The 17,085-nt window shown below is 39.1% G+C and overlaps 1 protein-coding gene across 2 annotated transcripts in view; it reads left to right on the top strand.

Annotated features, from left to right (window-relative positions):
- The window catches only part of MAGI2 (membrane associated guanylate kinase, WW and PDZ domain containing 2), a 760,760-nt gene that overhangs the window by 658,616 nt on the left and 85,059 nt on the right, over positions 1–17,085 (top strand). For both annotated transcript variants that reach the window (XM_074161622.1, XM_074161614.1), the window contains 2 exons: positions 11,655–11,686; positions 16,037–16,226. In XM_074161622.1, coding sequence (XP_074017723.1) covers positions 11,655–11,686; positions 16,037–16,226 — 222 coding nt within the window. The remainder of the gene's footprint in view (positions 1–11,654; positions 11,687–16,036; positions 16,227–17,085) is intronic.

The following is a 17,085-nucleotide window of genomic DNA, read 5'->3' as shown; positions in this document are numbered from 1 at the left end:
TGCAGCTGTGTTAAGTTCCTAATTCACAGACTGTCACATCAAAATTTAGTTGTCTGCATGTCAGTGTCTAAATTTGGTGCAGGCGTCTATGTGTCCGTTATAATTGATGTCAGCTTCAGTAACCTGAATAAATGTAGGCATTCTGTACTTATTGAGATGCTCTAGGGTATTCCACCTCACCTCCCACCTATAGTCCTTTGTCACAGCTGGCAATGCCATGAGGATACACATTCCAACCCAAAAGACGCTGGATGTTGATGCAACTGAGTGGATTTCTGGAAGACTATTCAGAACAAACAGAGTCCAGACAGTTTTTCAGGTCACTGTGAGGTTGCCATGTCTGTCTGGTTAGCTGAAATCTTTCTAGACTCGGTTCTTGGCTGTTCTGCCTCAGTTGCATGGTTCAACACTGCTTCTGATGTGCTGTTTTTCTGTCTCCCATTGGAGTGGAGCATTGTATTGCGAGGTTTCCCATTCAGAATCAGTCACAGGCACTAAGGCCATTCCCCTACATTTATCTATTTTTATTCTTTTATTAGGAATTCTTCTGATCACCGTTTCAGGGATAAGATTACCTGGTTTTCGAATCAGGATCAGGACACAAAGAGGGAAATCCTGGGAACAAGGAGGGAAAGTCTGTGAGAGTTTGGGAACAGGCATTTGAAGAAGGGGGTAGCTGAGAGAGAACATGGATGCAATGAAGGAATTTAGAAGAGGAGTAACTGTCAGCATAGATGTCAACACTAAATATCTGATGACTCCTTTTCATCTATCCCTTAATATGAAGCTTACATATAAGCAAAGGAATGGATTTGTTATTGAATACTTTTCCCTCACACTTGCTGAAGACTTTTTGTGAATGTATTTTCATGAAAAGGACTTTAGGACACTGTATACAAACAACTTATGCTCCATCTAAGAATGGAAGGTTAAAGAAAATGTACCCCCCCCTAATGAGCAGCAATGGGGAACTTGTATCAACGGAGGAAGAGAAGGCGGAAGTTCTCAATAATTTTTTTGCCTCAGTCTTCACTGGCAACCCCTCTCCTCCTAGCTCTTGTGTTGATGGCCCACAAGTTGAGGATCCAGGTGACAAAGTCCATCCCACTATAACTGAAGGCATGGTACGTGATCACCTAAGGAATCTAAAGATATACAAGTCCATGGGACCTGATGAAATCCATTGCAGAGTCCTGAAGGAACTGGCTGATGAAGTTGCAAAGCCACTTTCCATGATATTCGAAAAGTCATGGCAGTCAGGTGAAGTCCCTGCAGACTGGAAGAAAGGAAACATCACACCCATTTTTAAAAAGGGAAGAAAGGAGGACCCTGGGAACTACCGACCTGTCAGCCTCACCTCTGTGCCTGGGAAGATCATGGAGCAGATCCTTCTGGACGCCATGCTTGGGCACATGGAGGACAGGGGGATGATTCAGGACAGCCAACATGGCTTTACTAGGGGCAAGTCCTGCCTGACTAACCTAGTGGCCTTCTATGATGAAGTGACTAGGTCAGTAGACAAGGGACGACCTATGGATGTGATCTATCTGGACTTCTGTAAGGCCTTTGACACAGTTCCTCACAACATCCTGCTTGCCAAATTGGAGGGATACGGATTTGATGGGTGGACGGTTCGGTGGATAAGGAATTGGCTGAATGGTCGCACCCAGAGGGTGGTACTCAATGGCTTTAAGTCCAGATGGAGAGCAGTGACTAGTGGTGTCCCTCAAGGGTCCGTCCTGGGACCAGTACTGTTTAACATTTTTATCAAAGACATAGACAGAGGGATTGAGAGCACCATCAGCAAGTTTGCAGATGACACCAAGCTGTGTGGTGTTGTCGATACACCAGAGGGACGGGATGTCATTCAGAGGGACCTGGACAGGCTGGAGAGGTGGGCCCAGATGAACCTCATGAGGTTCAACAAAAGCAAGTGCAGGATTCTGCACCTGGGAAGAAACAATCCTCAGTATAAATACAGACTGGGGGATGAGGTATTAGAAAGCAGCCCTGAGGAAAGGGACTTGGGGGTGCTGATTGACGAGAAGCTGGACATGAGCAGGCAATGTGCTCTCGCAGCCCAGAAGGCCAATCACATCCTGGGCTGCATCAAAAGAAGTGTTGCCAGCAGATCCAGAGAGGTGATTCTGCCACTTTACTCTGCTCTGGTGAGACCTCACCTGGAGTACTGTGTGCAGGTCTGGAGCCCTCAATATAGAAAGGACATGGACCTGATGGAGCGGGTCCAGAGGAGGGCCACCAAAATGATCAGGGGGCTGGAGCACCTCTCCTATGAGGACAGACTGAGGGAGCTGGGGTTGTTTAGCTTGGAGAAAAGGAGGCTCCGGGGAGACCTCATAGCGGCCTTCCAGTACCTGAGGGGTGTGGGAGACTGGCTAGCTGAGAAGGGTCGCGTAGACATGATCCAGCTGGCCGAGCAAGAACTTGAGAAACATCGGATTCAGCCCCCGTAACTACTGAGCTGGCAAGGACACCCTGTCCTTGACTGTAACTGTTGTATGATAATAGGGAGATTGCAGCTGCTCAGGCATGGGAAAAGAGGATGAAAGTAACTGTAAAGAAGGAACTAAGGGCGGGGTTGAAGTTTGGAGGACAGGCCAATCAGAAAGATGTATTGCAGAATATGTATTGGCTAATTATAACGAAGCATAAAAGACGGCTGTACTATTCAATAAACGAAGCTTGCTGATCACTCATATTGAGTGACCCTGTCTTCCCTCTGTCGTGACAGAGGGGGGCCTACAGGAAGGCTGGGGAGGGTCTGTTTACAAAGGCCTGCAGCGACAGGACGAGGGGCAATGGTTTTAAGCTGGAGAAGGGGAGATTTAGTTTGGATATTAGGAAAAAATTCTTTACCATGAGGGTGGTGGAACACTGGAACAGGTTGCCCAGGGAGGTGGTTGAGGCCCCTTCCCTTGAGATATTCAAGGTGAAGCTCGACGAGGCCCTGGGCAACCTGGTCTAGTTGGGGGTGTCCCTGCTGACTGCGGGGAGGTCGGACTAGATGACCTTTGGATGTCCCTTCCGGCCTGGACCAATCTATGAATCTATGAATCTACATTTTAACACAAAATATTGGGAACATGCCTTCATCAAAGGGCATTCATCAAAGCGACATGCCATAATGTAAACTGAGATTTCTTTAATGTGCTTAGAAAGTGTAAAAGCTTAAATGGGAGCAGATTCTAAACACATGAAAGAGCAAAGACTCTGGCATAGTTAAGCAGAGTTTCTGACTGTCAGAGAGCTCTGAAAATGCGATGCAGTATTCCGAAAAGTTAGTTTTGAAGCTTAAATCTTTTAATAAAGCCAGGGTGAATTGTCAGGCATGTTCTTAGCCAGCCTACAGAGTCTTTATGGCTACAGCAACACTCACAGGCCCTTCTGGAAGCAACAGTCATGAGCTGTCAGGACTCTGAAGACTCAATTTCTATTCTAAATTATGCTGCTGGTTCAGTGTGTGTGACATATGCCAGTCTTTTTGCCTTGCTGTGCCTGCTGTGCTCAGGGAGAATTGCTTGCCACAATATGTATGCCCCAAACAGCGCATTATTTGCATTACTCGCTCTTGCCACATTAGAGCAGTACAGTAGAGTGTAATCCCTAGCCTGGGCACGTAAACTAGCCACATTGATTTTAGCAGCAGTCAATGGACAACACACATGAGCAAAACTGGAGGTTCTTCAGGGAAAATTTCCTTCTGCCAAACAAAAGATTCTTCTTCTTGACCTTTTCGAGGTCTTGGTAGAGTTTACAACCTATGAGCAAACTTCTTTCTCCACTCCTCATGTGTTAGTATCTGGGCATGCAGACTTTTGCTAATTGGGTTAGTATTTACATAAAATATGTATATTATAGATGTCACTGAGGAAAATAAGTTTGTCCAATACAACCTGCAGTTACAAATCATAGGCCAGGATACGGACCTAGGGATTTGAACTTTTAGTAGGAACTTCTGCAATAGAAGGTAAGAGACAAGGGTCTTCCTCCATTCCATAAGATATCTTTTCTACTCCAGGGCAAGTTGTCCCACTAAAATCTGTTCTGAATTGTTCTGTAGCAACATTTTTGCTATTCTGAGACATGGCTGTCCTTCAGGTAATATGGTTTGCTATCAACAAGGAAATAAATCTGTAACAATGTAACACTGTTCTGGTAATAGGTGCCAGAAAAGAGAAGAAAGATCATGGAAAAGTGTCATCCAATGAAACATTCTGTAAATGTTAAGTATCAAACTTTGTCTGTGGAAAATAATCTGCTTTTGTTGACTATGTGAAAAGCTGCTTGTTCCAAAAATTTATCTCTCACTTCCAGGAATTGTTACAGATTTTTATTATTTTTCCCAACTCTAATACATTTAAGCATCAAAAACTGTCACTGGCAATGTTGCATTTGCCTCTGCACTTTTTTAGCCAGAAATTCTCTGCTTCACATCCAGATTAATCAGAAGGAGACAGTATTTAGTTTGTTGGGTTTTTTTCTAGTTTCATGAATTATTTTAAATCTCTGACTGATAAAAAATTCACAGAACTGTAGCAGCCAAGCAAAATAAATAGCTGTATGTCCATTAGAATGTAAATTAACTCATTACTATGCCAGCATCTGACCTTTTCTGATGGCTGTATTCCTGCTAACAAAGACTCTTTGCTATTCATGAAAGTGAAAACTTCATGGTAGCTTGAGATTCTCTGGTGTATTTTAGAGGATATTCTCATAGAAACAGGTGACCAGTGAGGGTCCCAGCTCACCGGCAAGTACTTCTATCATTCATGACTTTGAATAGCTATCCTTTTTCTAATTATTTGTGAAGATCTGAGTATTATTGAAAAATTGTTGCTTAAGAAGGCTAGGTCAGTGAAACTTCATGAACTTCACAAAAAATGCTCCTGCATATAAAAAGATGAATATTAATTTAGCACCTGATCTCACAGTCAATTACATTTTTGTATCAGTTCTGTAGACTTCAGTGAGATGAGCTCAGATTTAATTTCCCAAGGCACTCCTCTACCTCCAGTCCTTTCTGATAAACCTCTCCGTGTCACACTTAAAGCTATTCATCAAGAAATTTGAAAATTTTAAGGGAAGAAATGTAGACTTGGACTCATGATGCCCCCAAGTCATCTGGAGATAAACCACAGAAGGCGTTACCCCAACGGGATCTAAAGATCCTGCTGACTTTCCTGTGAACTGTGCCTGCTCTTTGCCTTGCTTCTTCAGAAAGTGATTATCTGTGGACAGGAATGTGTTAGTTCTTTGGTGTCGCTTTTCACAGGTGTAGTAGGACAAAGAGAATGAAAAATAGTGCTGATTTGAACTGGAGCACTACTTCTGTAGCAGTCTCACTTGGGCTGAGATCAGGAGCAGTGGAATAGTGTAGCATCAAGCAACCGCTGAGAGTCAGTTTGTACCATTGCTAGCCTCTTTCAGGCAAAACTGATTAGTAACATCTGGGAATATGTATATGGCCCTAAAGACAACAGACCTTTTTCACAGTTTTATAAATCTGAACCTGCATTTGGTATAACAACTGATGACAGTAACCAGCCTCAGTGTAGCAGTAACCAGTAACTCAGTGCAGCACAGGACTACATCAGTTACTTGCCCTGCTGCCAGTGCGTAGCCTACTGCAAGGGAAAAGCCACTGGGTCTAATGTTCTGGACTTGATCAAACATGATGGGTCATTCATCTCACTCTGATGTGGACTGTGTTGATTTTTGACCCGTGGCATTGGGTGCCATACCAGCCAAAGACCAAATGGATCCTCCACGGCACGGCATGGTCACTCTGAAGGACAGCTGACAACAAGACTAGCTACCTTCATGGTTGAAGAGCTAGAGTTCCCAGTCGTCTTACACCTACTCTTTATTTCAAGGTAAATCAATTTTTTGTTATTGCTAGAGGATGAGCACAGTACTTGAGGCTGCTTGAAAGAGATGGACCTTTGAAAAAATATTACGTGGTAATGATTTTATTAGAAATGGAACTTCTAATTTCCATTCCCAACACATCATCTGATATTTTAAATATGACATGACTCATTCAAACTTTTTATCACCTCCTTGTTTTCGTAAGCATTATTTCCATCTATTTTAATTCATTGTTTCCTTTTAGATTATTTTCACTACAGTATATAAATCATTTGAATTTACTTGTTCTCCTTGACCAGGTTTGTTTTCCTGAAAAGGGGAAAATATTTGAAGAATAACTGAATTAATGCTATATATTTAATTTATGTATGCAAAAACCCACCCCAATATTATCTCTCCCACCAGTATTTTTGGAATTTTTTCTGGAAGATATTTTGCATCTTAATTAATGAGCCCAATTGTAGCTTGACTTCTGTGCACCTAATCCACCCACACAGCATGGCTCAACAAAAGGTAAACATAAAGAAGGAGACACCAGATGTAACATGAATGGGTATGACAGCATACACCATGATTCTGAACTCTCAGAGAAGTCCTCCACTGTCACATCCATTTGAAGTTAATGGGTATTTGGAACTGAGGCCCAAGTGTAGGCAGGTGATGGACATCTCAGGGATCCCAGTAAGAGAAAGAAAAAGTACAGAAAAAAGATCTACTGCTGCAGTAAATTTATACAGTAACTTTACTAGAAGGGAAGACTTTTGCTGAAGTGAAGTGTTGTCACATGGACATTGATAAGATGCCCATGGAGTCAGTTAATGCTCTGTGAGTGCTCATCAGCCATCTGTTCATTGACTTCCAAGCAACTACGTGAGAAAGGTCTGTGCAGTGCTTGAGACAGCTTTGCACAGGAAGCCAGATGCAGCAAGGTTTTTACAGGGAAAAAAAAAAAAACATCCCAGCAAAAGCTAATGGGCAAAACACTTGCTGTATCATCAGTGTGACAAGGGATGTGGAGGGAAGTTGACATGCCCTGAACATTGCTTTGGATGAAAGGACTTTATCTTTGACGCTGTTGCGTTCCTCCCTGCAGCACTACCACATGCCGTCACTGCAGAAATCAAACTGTTCCCAGGCTTCAGTTTAATTATACATACACATCTGCCACAGAGGTGAACATCATTAAAGGATTTCGTGGTTTGGCACCACCTACATTAGTTACTTGTGATTTTACAAGGTCTTAAGAACTTTTCCAGGAATCAATACGAAATAGTGAGGAAATTGGTTTGTCTAGTGGAAAAAAAATAATAGAGCAAGAAATGCAGCAAAAAGCATGCACTTGGCAGCAGACTAATAACCAAAGGCTGGTTTTGTATTACTGACATTACGGAATATGCCAAATTCAGGATTTTTACTGGGAAAAAAAAAAAAAGAAAGAAATCAGGACTCTATCTTGCAAGTGCTAAGTGCTGTCTGATAAACTGCTTCTAGAAAACTAAACTTTCCAACAATAAATACTGGCTGAAGTGTAGGGCATGTGAAATCTGTAAGCATATTTTATGAAAAAGCATACTTAAATTTGTATCTAAGAAGAAATAGATACAATGAGTGTGATGTAATTTGTCTTTTGTTATAGGACATCTTCATCAAAAAGGAGGAGTACAGTAAAGTGAAGCTGGAATTTGCCTTGATCTGAAAAGAAAAAAAAAAATTTTTTTTTTCTTCTCAAATACATTTGAATCCAAAATTTGTTTTCTGTTACTGGTGTTTTCTAGTGAAGTTACAACATAGAAACCATCACAGCTCTGATTTCCAGGGAAGTTCATTTTGGAAGGTGGTAAATACAATTTAAAAAGCGATGTCAAAAATAATTTTTCTAACACTGCTTTATAAGAAAATACAATTCTGATTTTTAAAAAGCATATGGTTGTTACTGTACCTCAGTTTATTTATTTAAAGTGAAACAACAATTCAATAAAGGTTTTGGCCACCAACTGCTATACCTTATTACACTGTAAGTGGTCGACACCAAAAAAATAAATCATTGTATTGACAAAACTAGCATTGGAGAAGTATATGAGGTTACATATTTTATCCCTACACGCTTACAGGTTCCATTACATTACACTAGGTGGTGACCATAGTATTTTCCTGGTAGCATCTAGCCTAGTGGTGGTGGTTGCTCTTTGACAGAAGCCAGTAAACCCACTCCCCTTTCCAAAATTTATTCAGACCTCTACTGCTGCCTTTACAAGGAGTGTTAATAAAGACTTATTTAAATTTAATAGAAAAATATAGCAGTCTTTAAAAAGTGAGCCACAACTTATGTGGTAAAGCTATTAGGAGGAGGGAAGGCTGTGAGGCACATGGGTGAGAAGAAAGCCACTCATGGGAAGAACAGGCTGCATGAATTATTCTCAGTTAGATCTAAGCTGACTTTTATTTCAAATTTCAAAACTGTATGTGACTAGGGGGGTGGTGTGTGTATATATGTATATAGATGTAGTTATAATAATATATGTATATATATAAAATATTCTCAGCCATTCTGTTTTTTATAGAAGACATCACAAGTTGGACAGTCGAGGGTAGGAAGTTTGGGGAAGGAGAATTGGAAATCTGGGAGTGGGATAAGGAGGTTATGAGAGTTTATCCAGTATGTGTGCCTAGTTAGATGTAGGTTGATCAGGTCAATCAGTATTAGTACCGTATTAATACTCAGATGTATTAAGTTGGAAGTTGCACTCTTTGAAGAACAAATTTTCGTCTTGCCCCCATATCAGTACTGAACTGATGTCAGCCTGCTGGCGGCTGCCATGCAGTGAGGTCCCACTGTCTCTGGTGGAAAAACTCACAGCAGGTAATGAATCAGCACCAGAAAATCAAGGGAAAATGTGGTGCTGTGAAGTGAGGTCAAACTAAGTGAAAGTCCACTGCTTCTCATTGCCAGCTGTAAAAGTGGCTGCAGAAGGCCAGTGCTGTTGGTTATGCACTGAATACACATTATTAAGATATATTCTTCAGGTGAGCTTCTGAGCCTGAATTTTCTACATGTAGAGGATTTGGTCCCATACTTATGCAGAACAATAGTTAAAGGTGAAAGTTAGAAGAGGGCATGCAAACTACACAGGAAAGTGCATTTTGCTTTTATGCTTTTTCATGTGAATTTTCCATTATGCTTACAATGTACTACTTATGCATTGTAGTCTTGAATTCTCGAATTTGCAGCAATGGTTCCATGTATCTAAATACCAGTGATAATTCTGGACATGTTTACTTCACAACAATTATCCATAATCAGTCTTATGTTCAATAACTGATTGAACATACATTGTCTAAAGGGCAGTTGTGTTTAGGTTGGGAAAAAGGTTGTTTAATTTGGCTGAGAATACAGAAGTTGTATGAGGCAAAATTAAAATTGCCATGAAATATGTGAAAGATAGAAGATAGGCTTTGTTTTATGAAACTAGACCTTCATCTATTTAATCTAGCATCTTGTCTTTGACATAGGTAAGAAAACATCTTAGTTTACATGAGGTCTTGATATAATATATGCGTTTAAATTTAAAGATTGGATTTTATTATCAGTTCCAATGTTTGTTACCTTTAGAAATTTTACCTTCTAACATGCTTTTTTACACATACGGATATCCAATACTTTTTTACAATCTTGCTTTGAGTCTTTTACTTCTGTGGCATCCTTTATCCATTAGTTTTCTTAACATAATTTCATGCTGTGTGAATAAATATTGCCTTTTATTTGTTTTGAGTGTAGATGTTGTCATTTGTATGTTGCAGTCTGTGCCCATTGCCTCCAAGCTAAACATAAGTCAGTGTTCTCCCTGTTTGGGTGAATGATTATTTTTTTTTTTAGTTGAGGCTTTTTTTATTTATTAGTAATTGATAGTAAAATTTTGTGGTAACTCCAGGAAAATATATTTTTAGGTGGAGGCAGTAAATAAACAGGAAAAAATGGCATTTCAGTTTTACCTGGAACAATTTTTGCTGACAATGACTTATGGGAGGTGCACCCATACCAGTGGGGAGGGAGTGTTACCTCTACCAACTTTTCCCAAACACCGTATCAGTGTAGCAAGCTGATTTGAGCTACCTTTCATCAAGCTTCCTTGCAAGTTTCAAGTCTTATCTTTAAGTAGAAGGGGGAAAATGCTTTTTAACTTTCACTCTTATTAGCTGTACAAAACAATAGCAGGTAATAAAAAGGTAGCCATCTACCATGCAAGAAGTTATCGAATAAGTTTCTACTACAGAATCTGTGATACTGAAGGCGGTGTACAAGCCAGATCTATGTAGGATGCCTGTTATCTCAGCTTGAATTTGCAGATGGAAAGAAATCTCTCTACTTGTTAATAAAGCAGCTTTTATCCAAACACTGTAGAGTCAGTAAATGTAAACCTTTCCAGGATAAATTTTTCCAATAGCCTTTTTGTTTAAAAGCACTATCAGCATCTACATCAGCATTACAAAACAGCCAGTCTTTCTTTGCAAAAGGCTCAATTGCTTTTTTCACTCCAAGATTTTTTCAGTCAAAGTTAATTAGGTATCACAGCAGAAAAAATTACCTCATTATCACAGAATTCTGGGAACTTTAAATGCTATGTACAAATATAATTCCTGTTGTAATGTGTCTGTAGAAAGATACTTTCCTGAATGTTCTTGTGATTTTAATTTTTTTTCTAGACTCACCTTAGAAATAAAAAATAATGAAGTCACTACTACTCTTACAGCTTAATTCATTTTTGAATGAAAGAGCAGACTTTCCATTAGATGTCTCAATTTAAGCCCCGTTTGTGTTTCTGACAAAAAATGAGCTCTTTGTTATTAGCTTTTAATCTTACTTAGGCAGGTCCACAGGCTTTTTTTTTTTTTTACTTGCTATTAACTGAGAATGAGTTTTTTAATGAAAGCTATGCTGAAAGCTGGCAGTTTTAAAAAATGTGACCCGGTATCCTTTGAAATTCTTCTTTTTATTTAATATTTTGTAAGTGTTTTAACATTATGCTGCATAAGATAAAAACAGTGTTTACAATGAATGTTTCAAATTATCTTCTTTTATGAAGGGGACATATCTGGAGTTTTAAACATTTGTAAGCTACAGTAGCTGAAAATCATGAAAGTCACTCAACCAAGTTGTAAGTCAGTCAATAATCAAGGAAAAGGAGATAACTAGTTGTGTAGAAGAAGCAGTTGTGTTAGACCACTTGCTAACTGACAAAAAACCAGGATGGTATCAAAACAAGCAACCATTCCAAAACTTTGCTACCTTATCTACACTGATGAAAGGGTTATTTTTCTCCAGGCTTTTCTTCTAAAAAAATGTCTTGTATTATTAGGTTTTGTTGATGCAATGTTCTGGATTGCTTCTTCTTAAAGGTGCGACTGCATTTGACACATCAATACCAGGTCATTTGGTGTCTTATCCAATGTCCACCAGACAATTGGAAGACCTTTTGTTTAGTTCTTTTAATTTCAACCTAATCCCATGCTGTTTGTAAAGTATGGCAATGATCTCAAAAGCTCCGCTTGCATATATATATATGTGTATGTATGTATATATATATTTGCATATATTTTTTCTTAGAAATTATCCCCTGTGGTTTGTGTTTTCATCCCTTCTGTGTAGAGAATTTTCATATGTATCAATATTATCTGCAGACCTGAAAAAGAATGGGAGCATACACCACTTAGCCTCCACTCTTTATGCATCAGAAAAATCTGCTAATGTTATTTTTTGTTTATTTCAGGTTTCTTTTCTCCATGGAAAACTCCAAAGCCTGTAAGTTCCCTTTCAAAATTATACACAGTGAGTTCTTAAGATGGCTATCATTGAAAACAAATTTCTGTAGACTGTCATATAACCTTCCTGTTCCCAGCTCATGAGACACCTCTCAGCAGTGCTCCAAATATAGGTGAGACAGCATCAGGGGTGGCCTCACTAATAAGCTCTGCAGATCTGTTGACTTGGAGTCTGCCAGCAGCAGTCTGAAGAAAGGAACATCTCGATGTTAAGATGGGTGTCAAGAACCAGAAATGCAATGGCTCAAAAATGAGGGATCTGGAAGAGAAGGCAGCAGAAAGCCCGAGCAGTGAGGCGGGTCTAGTTGATCTTCTAGTTGGCAATATCTTTGAAATGGACAACATGCACTTTTTCTGGTTTACAACTGGCTTAGGCTTAACATCCTCAAAGTGATTGTTATTCTTTCTTGCATTAGTAGATCTAGAACTGCAAATAGTCACACTTCATGAGCATTTTATTCACCTAAGTAGCAGGACATTCGTGAAAATAAATCTGGCTACTAAGGGCTAGCTTGTTCTCGCCCATTTAAGGTACCTGTCTGACTGGGAATCACAGAATCACAGAATGATATGGGGTCGGGAGGGACCTCTGGAGATCATCTAGTCCAACCCCCCAAATTGAACTTTTAATCTCAGGTAAAAAGTGATGAAATAGAGAAGTTGGAACTTACTTATTAAAGATCCAAATTCAAAGACCTCCCACTGTCGTTGCTCACCCTCTTTGTATAAATATCAAACATACAATTGTCAGCATATTTTTAATGATTGTCTGCACTTTGTTATATAAATGGCATAGTAGTTCATACTCGAGTAGCACTTGTCAATACTCAGAATCTAGGGTAGCAACATGAGTGATGCAGTTTTTCATGCAAGAGTCTGAGGAATCCAGGTCTCACAAAAAATATAAAGCCATTGTGTGCAGATAGCGTAGCTGCTTGCAGGCTAACCATACACAGCTAGCCTATTTTGGGGTAGTCTCAGAGAGAGAGTTTACAAATGATTAACCACGTTAAGACTGTGCGCATTACTCGGTCTGTCACCACTTTAACTAAAAAAATAATCAGACATAAATTTCTAGTGCCCATGACATGAAGATAAAACTGAAACCAAGTGCCTCTGAAGCACTGAGTGTCCGTGGCAGTCTGGAGCAGTAAGGCCAGCACCGGGAGCTTTAGAAAGCCTTCCCAATACCACAGCACAGTCTGTAGGTGTGTAACAGGAAAGAGAAACTGTAGAAGGCCCAAAACGGGGTTTCTTTTCTGCTTGGGTGACTACTGCTGCCCCTATGCCTCTCTGGCTGCACAGGAGAGAAGCACTCGCCATTCTTTAAAGCAAAAAGGGGACCACGGGCCATTGGCTGAAAGAGGAGAAGAGACAAGCTCCTCTCCCTGGGGCAGAGGCTCAGGTATGGCGTGCACTGCATCTCAGTGTGCCCAGCATCCCAGAGTAACCTGGGCTGACAGTAATTTCCTGTGATTTCTATGTATATAGTGCATATATTACATATACTATATGTAATACAATGTGATTAGTGCAAAATGAACTTGAGCAATGTCACCAGACCACTACCTAGCTTAGGTGTGATGCACTGCACCCAATACCATACTTACTCATTTCCAAGAGCACCTTTATCTGTGAGCTAGCATTATGATAACTCATGTTGCAAAACACTATGTAACTATTTAACTAATTGATATGGGTTTGGGAGATATAATTCCCTTTGTGTTTTTCTGTTCATGTAACTATTTATGTTAGCAGTAATACCCACAAGTAAGATTGTTTTTAACTTCACACTTAAAGATTTAGAGCTAACCAGCAAGCAAGAATTAGATGTATGGGACTCAGTAGGGCTTCGCCAATTGATCTCCAGTTTCTTGTCCTTTCTCCTGGGAAAAGTTTGCTCATCAAAGATAATTATATTTTCCTTTCTTTTTTTAAAGCTTTCTTTAAATATTTTATTTTTATTCAGTTTCACATTTTGAAAGAGGTAAGTGTTCTATTTCTCTGGTACTGTCCAGGAAATTAGAAAACATTCACTTCTAGATAGACAGGGCCCCACATGTCTTTCTGCTTCATACTGATAAGATGGATAGTTCAGTTTCACTGTCTTATATTCACTTTTAGATTCCTCACTGAAGGCAAAACCTAAACATAATTCTCCATTATTTTCCCTGATCATAAGGAACTTGTATTAAGCCCAGTTCTCCTTTTCTGTTTAGACATAGGTTTCATAATGAGGTTTGGTTTTGGAGACCTTTGAATTTATACTTCTGTGATACAATGCTATGCTTTATATATGTTCGTATATACCTGAGGTAATTCCTTTAGAGCCAGAAGAGCAATCAGAAGTATTACTGTGATATTCATGTGACTTGCCAATTGGCTAATTTACCCAACAGAGAGGATAAATTTATCTTGGTATAAAGGGTACCTGTACCCTAGGTACTTTCCTGTACCTAAGCTATTTTGATGATAACTCAGGTAGCTCCATATGTCACTGTACTGCACAGGATCTACATACCTATAGTGCCCTCTTATATTGCATTCTAGTTACCGTCTCTTGTATTTATCTGACCAAAAATAAATGTGTCTTTCTTGAACATTGGCAAATATTGAATACAGTATTCCATATCTTCATCATTGGCACTTCTTAGCACTAAAACTTCACTTTTTCAACTTAAATATGATACCCCACACATACTAATGCATGAGATTCATCCTGTGATTGACTGAGATACCTAGATCTTCCTTTTCTTCATTGTTTCCAATGAACCAGCCCTACTTATTGCTGAAACTCTGGCAGAAGCATAGCCTGAATTATAATACTACTATGAATAAATAATGAGGTCCTCAACAATTCAAAATGGCCAATATCCCTATTCTGTTTATTTTGAAGTATGAAGTCTCAGATCACCTGGGATGCACAGAGTGAAAGTTACTCAGCATGTTCTCCAGGAGGACTCTAACACATCTGTAGTCCACACATACTGGATGTGGGAAAAGCCTGATGCTGTTAATCATCAGAATAGAGAGCAAAGCCTGCCTGCTGAGCCAAACACCCTCTGAAACCAAGGAACTAACAGCAAATGATAATCACAGAATTTGTAGACCAAAGTTGCTGTAAACCTGCAATCGTCTTTGATAAGCCACTGCTGATACAACAGTCGAAGTCAGTGGTACTTAATTACAGTTCAGTTTGTTTCCAAGAGTCATTTTATGTGTAACTAAGTGATTCTTGGCTTATGTGCGAGAACACACTGTTCTAGGGGCTTTCTTGCCCTTAGTTTCAGGAGGTGTTACAGGTAAAGACAAATATTCATTTTCTGGGATAAACACTTGTGTTTTGTTTAACTTAGCCTCTTCAAATATACTTGGTAATGCAATTTAATTAGTAGTCAACTCCTTCAAAAAGAAAAATGCAGATCCCCAAGTCTTCTTTTGCACAGCCTATCATATTATCTCATATCTTGATGTACTTCTGCCACCACTAAGTCAAGCAGTCTTGAAGAACAAATGGATTGAGGTGGCTTTCATGCTTAGACAAAACACTGCTATGTACTTCTCTCCTGTAAATCATCTGGAAGAGCTGAAAAACTTATCCTGTACTTGGGAGTTTGGTTGGATGACACCAATGTAAGTTTTGATGTAAGAAAGTAACAGTTAGAAATGAAAAAGACTGCATCAGGCTAATGCCCACTTTTCTCTCACTATGTTCTGTATTTTATCATTGAACATTCAACTATCACTAGTTGCTCAAATACCTGCTGTAATAATTTTCCCTTTGAGGTTTTTTTTTCTTTTCCTTCAATTGAAGCTTTAAATTCTGCTCACAGTTACAGTAATCTACTTCTCCCTGGGCAGAGAGCTATTTTCATGCATTCTTACAAGTTATAGCATTAAGATCATTCAGTTGCTTCCCAGTCTGGCCACTTCTTTGTTAAGGATTACTTTCAGTTATGTATTTTGATGACTCTGTTAATTGTATCTTCACAGACCCACAGATTCCACCTTTAGCAGAAGAACTTCCAGAAACTCAGTGCATCCTCTGAGAGGCACTCAACATGCCCCAGGGGTAATGCTGGGCCGTATTCCACACAGGATCATACTACCTGAGAAAGATCACATTTTGCTATGAGCAACAAATTAACAACTAAATTTAACCAAGTAATTTTATAAACAGCACAACATGCACCTTCCATCTCAAAAGGCAGCAAAGGGGTTTGCTGATTTTACAAAATACATCTTTAATTAAAATCACTGTCTTTGGTCTCATTGTGGAAGTCAGTTTTTGCAAAACTTCATCTTTATTCTCTGTATGTTTTTATTCCAGATGATGGAACGATGGGAGAATCAAGGCAGCCCTCAAACAAGCCTGTCTGCTCCAGCTATGCCACAGAATATTCCCTATCCACCCACTCTTCACAGGAGTTCATTTCCTGATTCAACAGAGGCCTTTGATCCACGAAAACCTGACCCATATGAGCTGTATGAGAAATCAAGAGCTATTTATGAAAGTAGGCGTAAGTGAAAGCCCTGTTCACCCTGCTGACCATTTAAGCTTTTGCCTATCAATGCGTCACTGCTGACACAATTTCCCATAATTGTCTTTTGTAATTTAAAGAAAGCAACTATAATCCCAGTTAACAGAGGCCATTATAAATTATGCAAAAACTCTACACGTATATATTTTGCTAGATCTTGCCTGATTCTCAAGTTTGACTTTCATAGTTTTTTTCCTTATATTTTTTCTCTCTTCATTTTGACTGTTAAATCCTTAGTGAACAGCAGTACCTAAGCGACCACATTTTGCAGTGCTAATTTTCTTCATAGTTAACCAATAGGAGGATATGGATTTATCAATACCAAATCTTTTCACTTACTTTCATTTTAAAATGAAGTTTACTAAAGAAATTTCCCATTTATTTGCTTTCATAAAAATGACTTTTACAAGTTTTCATATTGTCCTTGGTAGTTAGAAAGAAACCCATAACACTAATAAGTACTATTTGAATATCTATACAAAACACTACCGAGCCATCAAGATTCCTGTCTTGATTTTATTTCTCATGCTTTTGAGACGTATACAGCATACTTTTTCATAACAAGGGTAAAAGGGTTTAAACTTATTTACTCCTTATCTTAAAGAACATTTTAGTTAAAAATTTTATTCAAAATTGTCCACAGCTTTTGCAATTATTAATATCAAAGCTTCAAAATAGATTATTTTTTTGCTGAAAGCTGTTTCGTAGCAGGTATTACTTGCACATGCCACCTTTCAATTGATTTTATAAACTACTTTAGCCTATAGATCAAATTACTTTATAAATTACATATAAAATACTGCATTGCAGCTGATCCAGATTAGCTCATTAATATTAG

This window comes from Numenius arquata, chromosome 2, assembly GCF_964106895.1.
Source record: "Numenius arquata chromosome 2, bNumArq3.hap1.1, whole genome shotgun sequence".
Classification (NCBI taxonomy): domain Eukaryota; kingdom Metazoa; phylum Chordata; class Aves; order Charadriiformes; family Scolopacidae; genus Numenius; species Numenius arquata.
This window is presented reverse-complemented; position numbering and strand designations above follow the sequence as displayed.